The sequence below is a fragment of the Halyomorpha halys genome, unplaced genomic scaffold (assembly GCF_000696795.3).
Source record: "Halyomorpha halys isolate HHAL.00 unplaced genomic scaffold, Hhal_1.1 Scaffold272.1, whole genome shotgun sequence".
NCBI classification, from domain to species: Eukaryota; Metazoa; Arthropoda; class Insecta; order Hemiptera; family Pentatomidae; genus Halyomorpha; species Halyomorpha halys.
The window spans coordinates 280670-296248 of record NW_027108767.1 but is presented as its reverse complement, the minus strand read 5'-3'; the positions used below and the strand labels follow the sequence as shown (position 1 = coordinate 296248).

The 15579-nt window shown below is 32.9% G+C and overlaps 1 protein-coding gene across 1 annotated transcript in view; it reads right to left on the bottom strand.

Annotated features, from left to right (window-relative positions):
* Positions 1-15579, bottom strand: part of LOC106680638 (zwei Ig domain protein zig-8) — a gene marked incomplete at its 5' end in the record, with an annotated part of 485449 nt that overhangs the window by 330686 nt on the left and 139184 nt on the right. The window contains 1 exon segment of the mRNA XM_067047092.1: positions 11274-11353. Within this exon segment, the coding sequence (XP_066903193.1) occupies positions 11274-11353 (80 nt within the window).

The window sequence follows — 15579 nt, the reverse complement described above, 5'->3', positions numbered from 1 at the left end:
AATTTTATTATTTTCGAAGGCTTGACGAAATGATGAGCATTCTTCAATTATGCTTTATCGATGATGGGGGGACGGGTATGGCATATAGGTTGGCCCTCTTTTGTGATTAAGCGGAGGTGTGTTAATTTGGAATGTCCTATTCTTACTCTTGCAACAACCACTTCTTCTCTTCTGTTTCCCCTTATAGCACTTGTCCACTTTTATGTTTTTTTTTTGTTTTTTTAACGTTTCTTAGTTTATTGGTGAGTGGTACGTCAGCCCACATTGAATCCTATTTTTTCGGATTCTGTTCCTTAAAAATGCCTTTTTGTCTTTCGGGTCGTAAATTTGGAGTGGTGGAACGTTCATTGTAGCAGCCTCTTTAGCAGCTTTATCCGCTGCCTCATTTCCAGCTATTCCTGAGTGCCCTGGAGTCCAGAGAAAGGAAACACTTTTTTAAAGATGTTTTAGCATGTCTATATAGTTGTGAATTTTGTCTATCATAGATCCACTTTGACTGAAGTTTGATAGACTCTGGATTGCAGACATTAAATCTTTACAAATGAGTATGTTTGAGTATTCACTTTCTATGGATAAATAAAGAGCTGTTAAAATCGCCTGAAGTTTAGCTGTAAATATTGTTGAGTATGTGGATAATTTATATCTTTTGGGTGTCCCGTGTATTATTATTGCAAAAACAACATTTTCATTTTGTTTGGAGCCGTCAGTGTAAATTATTTCATAATTTGAATATTTTTGTGTCTTCTTTAAGAATTTAATTTTATTTGAGACGTGGTTCTGGCGTTTCAGAGTTAGATCTATTTTGTAAGACTGGTATTTCCAAGGGGGCAATCTGTAGCTAGAATCAGCTTGGTTTGTAGGCATGCCATAAATCTCTCTTATGATTTCTCTCTGTCTTATGTCTAATGGAGCGTTCTGTGCAGGATTCATTTCATATTTTCTCATGCAACGAGGGTGAAATATATGGGGGTACGCAGGGTTTGTTGGTTGGAGTTTGATTTTGGTAATGTAACTGTCCATGAGTTCCTGCCTCCGAAAAATAAGTGGTGGTAAAAAAGCCTCAGCACAGAGACTTTCTATTGGGCTCGTCCTGAAAGCACCTGTGGCAAGTCTTATTCCAGTATGGTGTACGGAGTCTAAGAGTTGGAAACAGTTCATTTTGGCTGAAGAATAAACCTCACCTTCCTATCAGTTCCCCAAGAAGTTTTTGTTAATACTTTTAACAGTCTGAGCCTCTTAAAGCATTCTTCACGCAAGTGCTTTATATGGTTTGACCATGTTAGTTTATGGTCCAATACAGTCCTCTGGGTTGGTTATCCGATTCTGTGTCATTAGCCAAACATTTTTTAAACCACCGGAGAATGGTCTGTTGGTCACAACATATGTATCTAGAAGCTTGAAATGCTGAGTTTCCGACTTTGAACTCATAAAAAAAAATTACTCAAAAATATTTGATGGTTTACTAAACAAGGTGCAATAACTTAGACTGATAATATTATCAAAAAAGGGAGTATTTATAATAGTTCATTATAAACTGTTAACATAAAACTAGTTAACAACAAAAGTCCATAAATCCAAATTTGAATTTCTGAAGTAATATAAAAATACATTTTATATGAAATGGCTCAATATTTCAGAAACTTTTGCTATTTTCAACGAAATTGTTTTATCCATATGCGTTGTGATATTTTTCATATTAAGAAAATGAAAAATACATAAAGATGATGCAGTTATTACAAGATTCAGTTTTTTTTAACTACTGGAAACATACGATGGGCCATGAGAGTGTAAAAAAATATATACAATGAAGAGAAACTCAACTCTACCACTGTGTGCTCTACAATACATTTACAGTTTGTTCAAGGATGTGCAAACATGTGAACAATATGTATACTTCACGATTCGCCAATTTTTGTTAATAAATTCTCCACTCATCTGAATCCTCGAAGCTTATAACTGTACTCTATCGCCATTATTCTTTAAAAAAACTTTTACGAACAATGTTTGTTTTTTATATCGAATATAGTGAAAAATTGAGGGAGTTCTTTTTCCATCGGAACAATACTTTGAACCCTTTCCGTGATGTTTATAAAAGGAAGTTTTTTATATCTTTGGAATCAAAGGCAAATTCCCAATGGTATTTGATTTCTTCAGAGGATCGTCGTGAATGAAAGAGAAAGCAAGGTTAGAAACTAATGGGTTTGTGTGGTTAGGGAGTATATAATAGAAGGAGGATTGATATATGATTCGGGCGAGATCGGTTACATAAGGAACATTAATGAGTTGATGGATGGTTTTATGTGTGACAAATTAAGCAGCATTAAGGATTGTAAGGGTTGGATATGAGAGGAATTCGAAGGTTTAGTGGAGACCCAAAGCCCATTTCCGTAAACGAATAACTTGGAATCCTCACACAAGACAGTAAACTGCTTATCGATTCCGACTGTTACAAGACTTACTAGACAAACGGTCTAAACTTTCAATCCATTACAAAAGACTGATCTATAGGACTACAACAATGCCTATCTGGACAGACGGAGTTGAGCTTTGGGGATCCACTAAACCATCGAATTCCTCACGTATCAAATCCTTACAGTCCAAAATCCTTCGCGAAAATTCTCAATGTCCTCAAAATTCTTTGTCACAAATAATATCATCTATAAAAACCTTAATTTTCCATATGTAACCGATATAGGCCAATCCAGATATCAATCGTTCCATTATAAACTCCTTAACCATCCAAACCCACTAGTTTCTAACCGTAGTTTCTTGCTCTTCCTTGCCGGAAAATCCTTTCAGGCGCCTTACAATGTAAAATCCTCAATACTCCTTACTTGGTCACAAATTAAGTTATCTATCAGGACCTCAATGTTCTATACATATCGATCTAGCTCGAACTAGATATCAATTCTTCCACTATAAACTCTTTAACTATCCAAAATCCACTAGTTTTAACCTCGCTTCCTATTCCATTCCTGAATATCCTACGAGGCGCCTGAAAAGAAGGTGGCCTTGTGATCTTCTAACATAAAAATGTTATTAGAGTGCTTCCATTGTGTAGTTTCTCTTCATTCTTGTGTCATACCATTATGATCTTACATCAAATATACTAGATGTATTTTCATGTAAATAAATAAGAAAATATTTTTCTCTGAATTAAGGTTTTTTATCTCGTTTCGTTTTTTCAGCCCTGATGAAGGCATGAAATTTAGGTCAAAACGTCGGCTCAAATAAATAAGTTTTACTTATGTGTGTATATTTACTGATCGCACCCCCAACCATCTTCTCCTCATAACACCTTATTAATTTTAGTTTTATCTGTGCGTGTATACTAATTTAATCATTGCAGTAATAGCTGAGATCGACACTAAAAAAAAATATCAAAATATATTTTCTATATGATTAACTAAGGCGTGAAGTTTGTAGGGATTTAGCGAGGGGTTTTTCGAGCCTTCAGTCAGACAAATGCCCCACAGCCTAATCCCGAACCCCCAATTTATCTCATTTTCTCGACAATTTTTTAGTCTCCTCTTAAAGTGTTTTTTTCCCTCCCACGATCCATTCATTAGAATTTTTCTAACAAATTTTAACCTTTTATAAGGAAATGGTATAAAAATTAATTCAAATCATTAATCAACATAGAATAACACGATGAAGTATGGAGTGGGAGAATAGAAGAGAGTGGGCACACCGCACTTTTTCAATCATTCATGAAAAGGTTAACATTGGGAAAATAATCCGAGGGAAAAAGAGTGGAACCGACGGTGGGTTACATTAAAAAAACTACTCTACCTTTTACTAAGTCTCGCAATTCTTCCCTAGCCATCGTCAAGGAAAGTCGTCGGTATAAAGAGAAAATGTGACGCAAGTCCATTGATTTAAACCGAAGTAAGAAAGTGATTTTAGTTTATTGCCTACGCTCTAAACTTCCCATTCATTACAAAAAATTAGTATACACTACAATAATCAGACCAATTTGGACATATGGAATTGAGCTCTGGGGCTCCACCAAACCATCAAATTCTTCCCACATCCAATCGTTACAATCCAAAATCCTACGTAAAATCATTGATGCTCCTATATTACGTCACAAATAAACTCATTCATAAAGACCTTAACATCCCATTCGTTGCAGATTTGACCCAAAACAGATATGCGTCTTTTTATTCCAAACTCCTTAACCATCCTAACCCATTAATTCTTAATCTTGCATCCTTAACAATCCCTAATAATCCTCCGAGGCGTCTGAAAAGAAGATGGCCACGGGACCTTCTAGTTTAAATTAATGTTTGAAGTACCACCAATGTGTGGTTCCTTCCCAAGATCTTCAAGTGTATATGAAACATACTACATATTTACCTGTATTATTTTGTACATTTGTAAATTACAATAAATAAATAATTAAAGAAAAAAGTGTATTGCCTAGTATGCCGATGCACCGAATCACCGGGGAGGACGGGGTTTGAAATCGCTATGTAACGAGGTTTTAATATTCCGACAACAATATGGTAAATTTCGTTATATGATTTAGCCACATCTGCGAAGATACCTGTTCCCCGGATACCCTTGTCAACACACACAAGGGCACCTGTGTTTGTGTACCGCACATGGTCTTGTGTGTCAGAGCTTTCCACACACATCTCGCTATATACTGAAGGACAGAAGCCAATTGAGCAAGTAGAAACCCTTCCTAGAATTGTCCCACCCCCTCTCGGACCTAGGAGAGACGCTTACCTAGGGGCGTTTTGTCACCTATGGACAATGAGGAATAAGATTCGAAAAAGGTAATATCTCGAAGGGGAGGTGGAAGATAAGGGGCAGGACAACGTGACAGAAGCGGTGGAGGGGCAGAAGTAAAAAGATGGACTAGAGAAGAGCATGGATGAATCCTAACAAGGGCTCTTCAGAAATGGAAATCCAGGGCTTAGACGCACCGATAGCTACGACAGAACTCAGGGCAAAGACGCACCCAATACATGAATCATACAAAGCAGAAGCTATTAAGACATATTAGGTAACAATTCATAATGCAATTCAATATTTTATGGCAACCATTTATTTCAATAACATCATTGTAGATAAATACTTATCAATCATTATAAATAAATACGTAATTCCTTATTATATTATATAATTAATGGTAACAACATTTTATAAATATAAAGGTATTTAATTGGTTAACTGGTAAACACACAAAAAGCCTTTGGAAAAGAGTCCAATCAAAATAATAGTTTTGCAGGATTCAATATAAATTAATTAATTAACTTATTTTGGATAATTTCCTTCAGCGATTATCCTGGCATCCCAAGACAGCACATAGCAAAATGATACTTGGTCTGATTAACATGTCTACTGTCTACATATAGTTAATAGTAAGCTATAAAATAAAATTTGTAATACAAAATACATTAATATTGATACAAATATAGAATCGGATGATAAAAAATACTTGTTCTTTTTAAAATATGTGTTAACGATCCAGCTGCATCACTGCCGTCTAAATAAATTTAAACAATTTGAATTGAAAAGAAGAAGGAACTATTAGCATACACCACAAACCAAATCTTGAAAGCCTGCAATAAGGAGAACTTTTTACCAAGACTCCTTTATTAAGTTTCTCAAGTCTGAAACTTCCAGCATGGATATTCTTTATCTCTACTTTTAAAAATCTTAACAATACTGCGTAGAGAAGTTAAATAAATACGAAAAAAAATGGAGACTTTTTTAATAAGATAATATTAAACTTAATAAAGTTTATGATGTAATTCAAAAATAATTTATTCGAATGATAATAAATATTGGAAAGACTATAAAACTTGAAACATTTTTATTTTGGGAGTCCTTCCAGGCCATAAATGTACTCAGCAGGAGAGCAACATTCTCTTGAAAAGGAAATTGGAATGAAATTCATTTCATTGGTAAGGCACTGCACTACTAATTCCAAGGAACCGGGTTCGAATCGCTGTGGTAGAGAATAATTTTCTATTTTACCGTTAGTCAGTATTTTAATATTTACTGACCATGCCTATATATTATTGAGAATAATTAGCAAGTATCCAACAAGTCCCAATGCAGTTGGACGTCTCTGCTTTTTGAATCAAGTGTTTCTCCCTTCTCTTATCAACGTATTAAGAGTAGAAGATGCTACCATCTATTCGTAAGCCTGTTATACAGAAGCTAACCAGGAATATACCATAAAAAAATTCCAGTGAGTGTGACAACATAAGCTCAGGGTGAATATTTTTTTTTTTATTGAAAAGAATTTTATTATGATTGAGTAAATACAAGGATGAAGAGGATAAACAACAAGGAAAGGAGGAGGGACAGAAAAGCGATTGATACCTTTCAACATAAAGGGACCTTTCCCAAAGGTATAATGTGAACAAGATGTTTAAGGGACAAAATACATTAAGCTTTATGAAACACAAATAAGTATGACTAACTTATTTTAATGTGCCGACGTTTCGGCTAGAGTTTCTAGCCTTCTTCAGGGCTGCTTGCTGAAAAGTTGAGCACCTAATCATTAGCTCAACTTTTAAGCAAGCAGCCCTGAAGAAGGCTAGAAACTCTAGCCGAAACGTCGGCACATTAAAATAAGTTAGTCATACTTATTTGTGTTTCATTGACCGCACCCCCAACCATCTTCTCCTCATTTATCATCCACGGTCAACTATCTCTCATAATCATTAAGCTTTAGTTCATCCCAAACACTTGTCACCCTTCGTGACTTATTCTTTGAGGGCGAAGCAAATCGGTTCCAAAAAAGGGTGACGCCCCGGTCTAGAGACCGAGCTGGAAGAGGAAAAGATACTGGAGACCTGGAACTGCTAGAGGAAGAAAGAGGATTGACTTCGATCATAGGAATTCCTATTTAAAGAGTAGAGCAAAGATGGGCTCTTCAGATCTGGAACACTGTGGCTAAGATCTCAAAAACACCCTACGGCCCCCACCACCAATTCAACTATTCATATTAAGTAATTATTTACGATGTAATAATACTTTATGGCAAACCATTTATGTGGATCATTTTATTAAATCATGTACTAAATGTAAATAAATACTTTTGTATTACTATACTACCATATTACCCAACATCACTCTTTATTATATTATAAGTTTCATACATATTATATATTTTATGATTATGAGAGATAGTTGACCGTTGATGACGTACGAGGAGACGATGGTTGGGGGTACGGTCAATTTTTTTTTTAAATTAATTTAATGTGATTTAAAACTGTACAAATAATAAATACAATAAGTAAATATGTTGTATGTTTCATATACACTTGAAAATCTTGGGAAGGAACCACCCATTGGTGGTACTTAAAACATTAATTTAAATTAGAAGGTCCCGTGGCCATGTTCTTTTCAGACGCCTCGGAGGATTAAATTATATGAGAAGATGGTAGTGGGGTGCGGTCAAAATATAACACAAATCTGTTGAAATAACTTATTTAATAGTGCCAACGTTTCGGCCTGAATTTTTAGCCTTCATCAGGGCTGCTAGTAGCAAACTTACTTGGCTGTCTAATTTGCTACTAGCTGTCCTTTAATTAAGTTATTTCAATTTATTTGGGTAATATTTTGACCGCACCCCCAACCATATTCTCCTCATACAAATAAATATTTATTCTCTTATCTCCTTAAGTTAACTAACAAATCCTTTTACAGTTTGTATTTATCAGCTTTTTATTACTAGTCAAAAAGGAAAATAATTCATAATTTTTAGAAAAGAAAAGAAAACGCTATTTTTTAAAAATTCATACTTAAGCCCTCTCAGGTGTATTTAACAGACACACTGATCATTTTCCGAGACTTGATCATTTTGAGTCACGGGTCCTCATAACTTGTATTTTCCTTAAAATTCTAATTTGAAATTCTTCATTTTGCACAATACGATCTTTATACGTCTTCCATACTATATATGCCAGATCTACATAATGGGGAGTCAAGTCTTCATTTCCTGGGACCACTACATAAATAAAAGTCGACCATCCAGGCTGGATTCCAATCAACGCCGCTGAAGTTCCGAAGTTGCTAGGACCTACGCCTAAACTCTCACGCCTACAAATCTCTTTCAATAGGATATGAATGATTGGTTATTAATTTTTTGTTTTACAAAAACATATAATAATTATTAATAACCCACTGAAGCTAGTACGGATGGACAGATAAGAGATAATGGTATTTGCCCTGTACCAAGCCATTCTGTTCCCCTTCTGATAGCAGATTTGAATACTTTGATTAGTTCTGCTTCTAATCTAGTCACTATCTTCAATGTAGTCGGCTCTCTAATGCCTTTAATGTTCCCTCCAATATTAATCTAGCCGATATCAACAACTTATAGGTTTTATTACCACAATAATAACTTGAATGTTAAATATTAACTCTGATCTTCTAGGGAATTTATTAAGAATGACAATTATTTAAATAAAAAAAGATTATTTAAAGTTGTGATCGGTTAATATTTGTTAGAGTGTGAAAAATGACATTTTTATAATTATTTTTTTAAGTAGAAAATTTTACTAATCCACAAAAATCATAAATATATTTTTTTTTATGTAACCCTTTTTAAAATGTTCCCTATGTAACCCTATGTATGTAACGATCTAGCCCGAACCAGATATCACTCCTTCCATTATAAACTCTCAAACCCCCTAGTTTCTAACCTTGCATCCTCTTCCATTCCAATCCTCCGAGGTGCCTGAAAAGAAGATGACCACGAGACCAGCTAATGTAAAATGTATTTAGAGTGCTCCCAATGTGAAGTTTCTCTACACGCCTGTATCTCTCCACTATAAACTTACTTCGAATTTACAGAATGTATTACTATGTGCAGTTGTAAATTTCAATAAAGACATAATATTTTTAGAAAAGACTGACTATGCCTACATATTATTAGAATAATTAGCAATTATTCAACAATTCCCAATGCAGTTGGATGCCACTGCTTTTTGAATCAAGTGTTTTTCTCTTCTCATATCATCATATTAAGAACAGAAGATGCTACATCTATTGGCAAACCTGTTAGAGAGAAGCTAGCTAACCAGGTAACTATTTAACAGAAACAAATTCGAGGGAGTGTGACAACATGAACAGGGTGAATTTTTTTTTTTTTTTATTGAAAAGAATTTTAATATGATTTAGTAAATACAAACCAGCACGAAGGAGAGGGTGAAGAAGATGAAGAACAAGAAAAAATCTAAAAAAGAAAATTCCAAAACATATTTCACAATGAACTTTAATCGTCACATATATCCCTTTTAATAGCTAGTTCTTATTACAAATTAAAATTGTATTATTAGAGAATCGTTAATTTTTACTTGTTTAGATACAATTTTTGATTTTTCAAAAAAAATACCTTAGAGAACCATTAGAGGTGCATATGTCTGCCAGCATTCAAAATAAAGGTAATTTAACTTAATATACAGTAGTTTACGACACGTATTTACGTAGTGGTAAGAGTTTTTTTGAGTGCTAATAGATATCTAACCAAATTCTCAAAATTCCATATAAACCTTTCCAACCATCCTAATCCTTTGGTTCAAACCTTATCTAGTTCCACCCATCCCTAAGGCCCACCTAGAAAGTTGAAACGGCAGTGGCCAAGAAACTTATTAAAATAAAAATGTACAATTAGAGTTCTGGCAATGGTCAGATTCTCCACTCAAGTTGAGTGTTTGCGGCTTTAGCGCACTTGCTCAGGATCCACTGACTCATTACCAATGATGCGCTGGGATCTTTTGAGCTCTGCTCTACCCCTCACACGTGACGGATAGAGTGGGGTCAGGGATCCTCAGGTCGATTGTGTAAATATTGTATATTAGAGTGTAAATGTGACTAGAGACTATATTATTTTATCATTATGTTATTCTATTTATTTATTTTTCATACACCTAGTTTGATTATGTTCATTTTGTTTATTCTTCTCTTTGTATAAATTTTAAGAGAGTTTTTTTCTTTATTCATTTATTTATTTTATATTATTTTAGTATGTATGAGATCATTCATCACTATTACCTATTGCCCACAACTGTGTGGCAGATTGTAATATCTATCAATAAATAAAAAAGAATTAAAAAAAAAAAAAAAGAATAGATATCTGTACTTCGAATACTTCTAATTATTCAGTGAATTTTTAATGAAATGTTGCTTTTTAAAAGGAAACTATTATATAAGGAATCTCAGGAACTATTGAACGCAAATAGCGTTAGGGCTCATAAAGAAATTTTAAAAATGAAAAAAAGAAAATTTGCTCTACTTAAAATATGTTAGATTTTCTGGTGTTGTTAGTAGTTTTAATGATATGGAGCTCAAGAAGAAAAAAACTTTTTTACGTTTTGAACAGCCGTCATTTTTTATTCCTCCTACCTATACTTGGCAGACTCATCAATTTCGACTTGTAATTTTACATAGTTTTCATTAAAGTTCTTACATTTTTCCTCTTTTTGGTGTGTTGACCTATTAATAATATTGTTCCGCTTATCCCTTGTATACCCGTTTGTTTTTAAATGTATAATAAAGAATTTGAATAGTATTTTTGTATTATTATCTCTCATTATATCCTATTATTCATGCCTCTTATTTTACCTAAAATAGCACTTTACACAATAATCCCGAAAATATCTCCAAATACAAGGGTTATCAGAACTGAACACGTAATGTTTTATTTATAATGAAACATTTATGGGGTAAGTAGGTTTTCGGAGTTGGTGCGTGATTATCTCATTAAATCCGAATCCGGAACTGATAAGAGTGCCCTTTAGGTAGCATTAATTTTAAACATAGAAGTTTATCAAATCAGATATGAGAGTTCTCTTAGGTTATATATAGTGAGATGTCAAAACATTTAATATATTACAAAACGAGGTTATTCACACATATATACGTTTCTCTTAATTCTGTTTGTATGAAGTATACCTTCAACTAAATCCCAGGCACACATTCACTTTGGATTGGCGGGTTGGATTTTAGTGGACTGTATAATTGAAATATAAAGAATGATTAAATGTCTAAGTTACAGGTGGTGTAGGGGGTAGCCGAAATGAAACATTTATGGTTAAAAGGGTTAATTAATTTTGAATGATTGGGCTATGGACAATTACAATTAAAGTATAATGACAGTTTAGCTTAAGTGACCTGAAATTAAACATAAAACAAATTGCATAATACTAAAGATAGATAAAACAGTCATTAAGCATTAATAAGATAATCATATATTCTTTAGAAGATATAATTAAAAATATTATATATTTTGTAATAGCACTTACCAACTTGTTTCGCCGATTGAGCCTGAATGCAAACGCTCAACAGGATTATCATCATGTCCATTTTTCCAATTAGTGTAGGCCTGCAAAGAAAAATAAATAATTAAAATTAATCTAATTCATCCTTTTTAGCATTAATTAATTAATAAATAAACCTTAATAAATTTTAATTATCCTTTGATAGAAGTTTTAAAATTAAAAAAATATTTATCATGAAAAGATGCCCTAAAAATTAAATAAGGCATTCAATAAAGTACCACCTTTAATTAAAATTTAATTAAATATTTTCTTTGATAAAGGTTTTTGAATTATTATTAATCTACAGAAAATAATTGATCCTAAATATGAATAATTAAAGTTATATGTTTGAGATTTTTGTTTTGTCTCACATTTCTACTATAGGAAATTTATGAGACTGTTTTTCTTGCTCTTTGAAAGCATTATAAGAGATAGATAACATTTTTATTTTATTTTTTCTAGGCAAAGTTATACCACATCCTCAGCGGTCTTATTGTACGTCGTCATTCCTCTGCTATAAACAGGCCAGATGCCTTTGCGAATCTGGATATCGTATAAGGATCAATCGTCCCGCGAAGTTTAGGATCTGAGATACGATCCCATAGGTAAGGAAACATATCCATTATAAACATCTGCAAACGATGAGGTCGACGCAGTCTCATCATCCTTTCTGCAGAACTTCCAGATTGGTGACTCTATCAATCTAATTTTACAGAAATACTCTTTGAGCTGACAGTGTCCTGTATTTAGTCTTCCAGCCCATCTTAAAGTGCAAACCTTACATATTAAGAAGGTTATCACCTCTTGGGTAGAAGGCTTTTAAGAACATCTTTGACTGCTCTAGTCTTTTTGTGTTCCTCCAAAATAAACCAACCATGCCCTCAGCAATCGTTTTTGATATCCCTCTTTGCATGACATACTAATCCCACATTAGGGTTTATGTGTACAAAAATTACAAACCTAAAGTAGCTTCGAGTAAAGAAGGCTAAAAAAAAAAGTATTTATTATTTTTTGTTAGGTTTTTATTCCATGTAGATTTCTGATCGCGTGCTGTTGTCTGGAAGAACCAATAACATGATTATGTAAGTTGCCTCCAGTGAACAGACGGGTCTCAAAAACATGTAACAGTGAATTCTTTCAAAATATTGTTCTTACATATTATCCCAAAAATTTCTAAAAAAATTTTTCAGTCCCGTACTTGAGAATAAATTTGCCTTAGAACTTAAAATTGTAGCGAGATTCTATGTGTTTCGTCTTGTCACCTCCCATGTGACCTACGATCGCACCGAAAAAGTACTATTGCCACGTAAGAGGTAAACTTACGACAGATAAGAATTAATATAAGTTATCTATTGTGTTTAAACTTACTTTTCAAATAACATAATGTAGCTTTAAGAAGCCTATCGTGGGAACTCAAATGTTTCTCACCGACTTGTACACTAGCAAAGTATGGTTTCTTGTGCCGATCTCCTATTTTTTTTAAATAATGACATATATAACCATAATTTTAAGCATCATCTCCTTTTCCTGTAGAAAACCTACATTCTAAGGAGTTTCAGTGAGTGTATTAGTTTCATGGTGTGTATTGATAAAAGTATATAATGTGCTATGGAACACATCAATTTTGAATTTAAGATTTCCTTATTTTCTTCATCGTAAACCTCCTGCCCTACAGTATCCTCTAATAATACCCCACTTATTCCTGTCGAACAGATCCGTTACTTAGACTACATCTCGACAAACGAATGACATGGAATCCTCATACAAGACTGAATAGACAAGAAACTCCTCGTCGATTTTGACTATTATTTACTAACATTTACTAGACAAACGGTCTAAACTTCCAATCCATTACAAATGACTGATCTACATGACTATTATAAGGCCTATCTGGACATACAGAGTTGAGCTTTGGGCTCTACTAAACCATCAAATTCCTCCCGAATCCAATCCTTCGTAAAATCCTTTAAGCTGCTTTCTTTGTCACAAATCAAGTCATCCATCAATAGACCCCAATGTTCCATGTTTCTAACCTGGCTTCTTCTGCATTACCTACCAATCCTCCTAGGCGTCTGAAAAGAAGATAGCCTCGAAATCTTTTCCTCTAGAAGTGTTATTGGAGTTCTATCAATGGGTAGATTCACCCATATTACGTCACTAAAACACGCAAATTTATTTGTTGTATATATTTTACACGGTTGTATAAAATACAATAAATAAATTATTTAAAAAAAAAGAAAAAGATTTCCTTTATATACTGTCAGTAATTTATTTATTCAATGCTTGAATTTGGTCATCATCAACAGTTGAAGGACGACCCGAGTGCTCTGCGTCTTCCAAGTCAAAATTTCCTATTACTATTCGGTTCTGAACCGAGCACACCGCTTACGAACGGTGCTTTCTCCTAAGGCATTATCGCCATACTTACTGCAAATGTTAACCATCTGTGCAGCTGATTTTCCTTTTTGGAAATAAAATGACGAAAATGATTTTTTTCTTTTCTATTTTGAGCAAGCAAAATACCACTTAAAGATAAGGAATCTCGGTTGAAACTGATGCATAAAAGCACTTAAACTAATCCTTTTTTTAGAATATGTAAACATTATTGACCAAGTTAACATGATTTTATAAGCACAGAGAGGATTAAATTGAAAGATTGAAAAATCCAATACCTGTTTGCTCTCACCTGCTCTTAAGCCGTCTTCACTCTGATTCTTTTTCTGATATTGTTATTTTAGACTTTTCTACTTTTTAGTAACCTTATTATGCTGGCAGTATGTATGGTCATATTTTTTTAATACTGCATTTATTTCGGTTTTTATATGACGGTTGGACCCAGAGTAAAATTTTAAGTCAGAACCCTTAATGATTTTGAAATGAACATTTACTGTTCACTCGTTATAGTCAACAAGCAAGTTTTCCTCTCCTCCCATTGGCTATTCGGTCGTAAAAGTCAGCTGGGTTGAGTTTCATAAAAGCAAATAGTTTTGCTTAACGAGCGATCGTTTCTCTAGAAAAACTTATATCCCAGTAAAAGTTATGAGCCTTATGTAACGGTGAGAAAAGTAGTAGTAATAAAACTATAAACTGTTTCCTTGATATATTTTAACGCTCTACTCATTTAATAATAAATATTATTCTCTACTTTGATTTTATTTAATTATTTATTAACTGCAGTGACACCTTCATAAAAAGGACACTGACATGGAAAATATTGTTTTCATTATATGGATGTGGCCACTAAGAAGGAGTAATATAAAGAGGACACGAAAAATGAAAAAAAAAATCATATAAAAAACTTGTATACTTCTGGGAAAATAAATAACATTTTTATAACACATAAATTCTTTTGAAATATTTCTAGAATTCGTTGTTATTTTTTTTTCAGTTTCATTTTTCACGTGGAAAAATTAAATTAAATATTTAATGCGGGTATGAGACAGCAACTTTTAAGACAAAATTGACAGAACAGAAGGGTCACTTTATTGATTTATTTAAAACGACTCTTTTAATTAAAATCGGTAAATAATTGTACAATTTAATTATTTTAAATGTTATATAGGTCTTATTATTATTTAAAAATTTAATAATAATAAAAAAATAAGGAATGTAATAATAAAAAAAAAAACCAAGATCGCATTACTTTCTCATATATAGGAAAGGAAAATAAAAGTGGTATTTTCCAACATCGTTAAACACAACTCACAGTTACCAATAAGGCCATCGTCAAGAATCTTAATATGAATTAACATCTCACATCAAAATTTAAAAATTGTTTTACAGGCCATTTTGCTCAGGTCATCAATTACAAGTCAGAATCAACCTTTTTTTTACAACTTCATTAATTTTAGATTAAAACTAAACTATCCACTATTAGATAAACAATAAAAATAATTTATAACCTAATCAAAACAGTTTGTTTATCTAATAGTGGATAGCGTAGTTTTAATATATAATTAATTTTTAAAAATTAATGAAGTTAAAAAGAAATAGGTTGATTTTGACTTGTTAATGACATAGGCAAAATAGTCTGTAAAATTTTTTTAAAAATTTGATGTTAGGTGTGAACTTATATTTGAAGATTGTCCTTGAGGATGGCCGAAACGTTGGACTATTGATATAATAAAGAGTGTGAGACTAAACAAGGTATTTATTTTAATAAATAAATACCAGTATCAAGAAATTGAATAAACTATATATAAAATGAATTTTCTGGTCAATTAATGTGCCTCAGAACAGAATATAAAGGTCATTCAAAAAGTCCTGTCGTTTTTTTGGGGGAAATTATAAA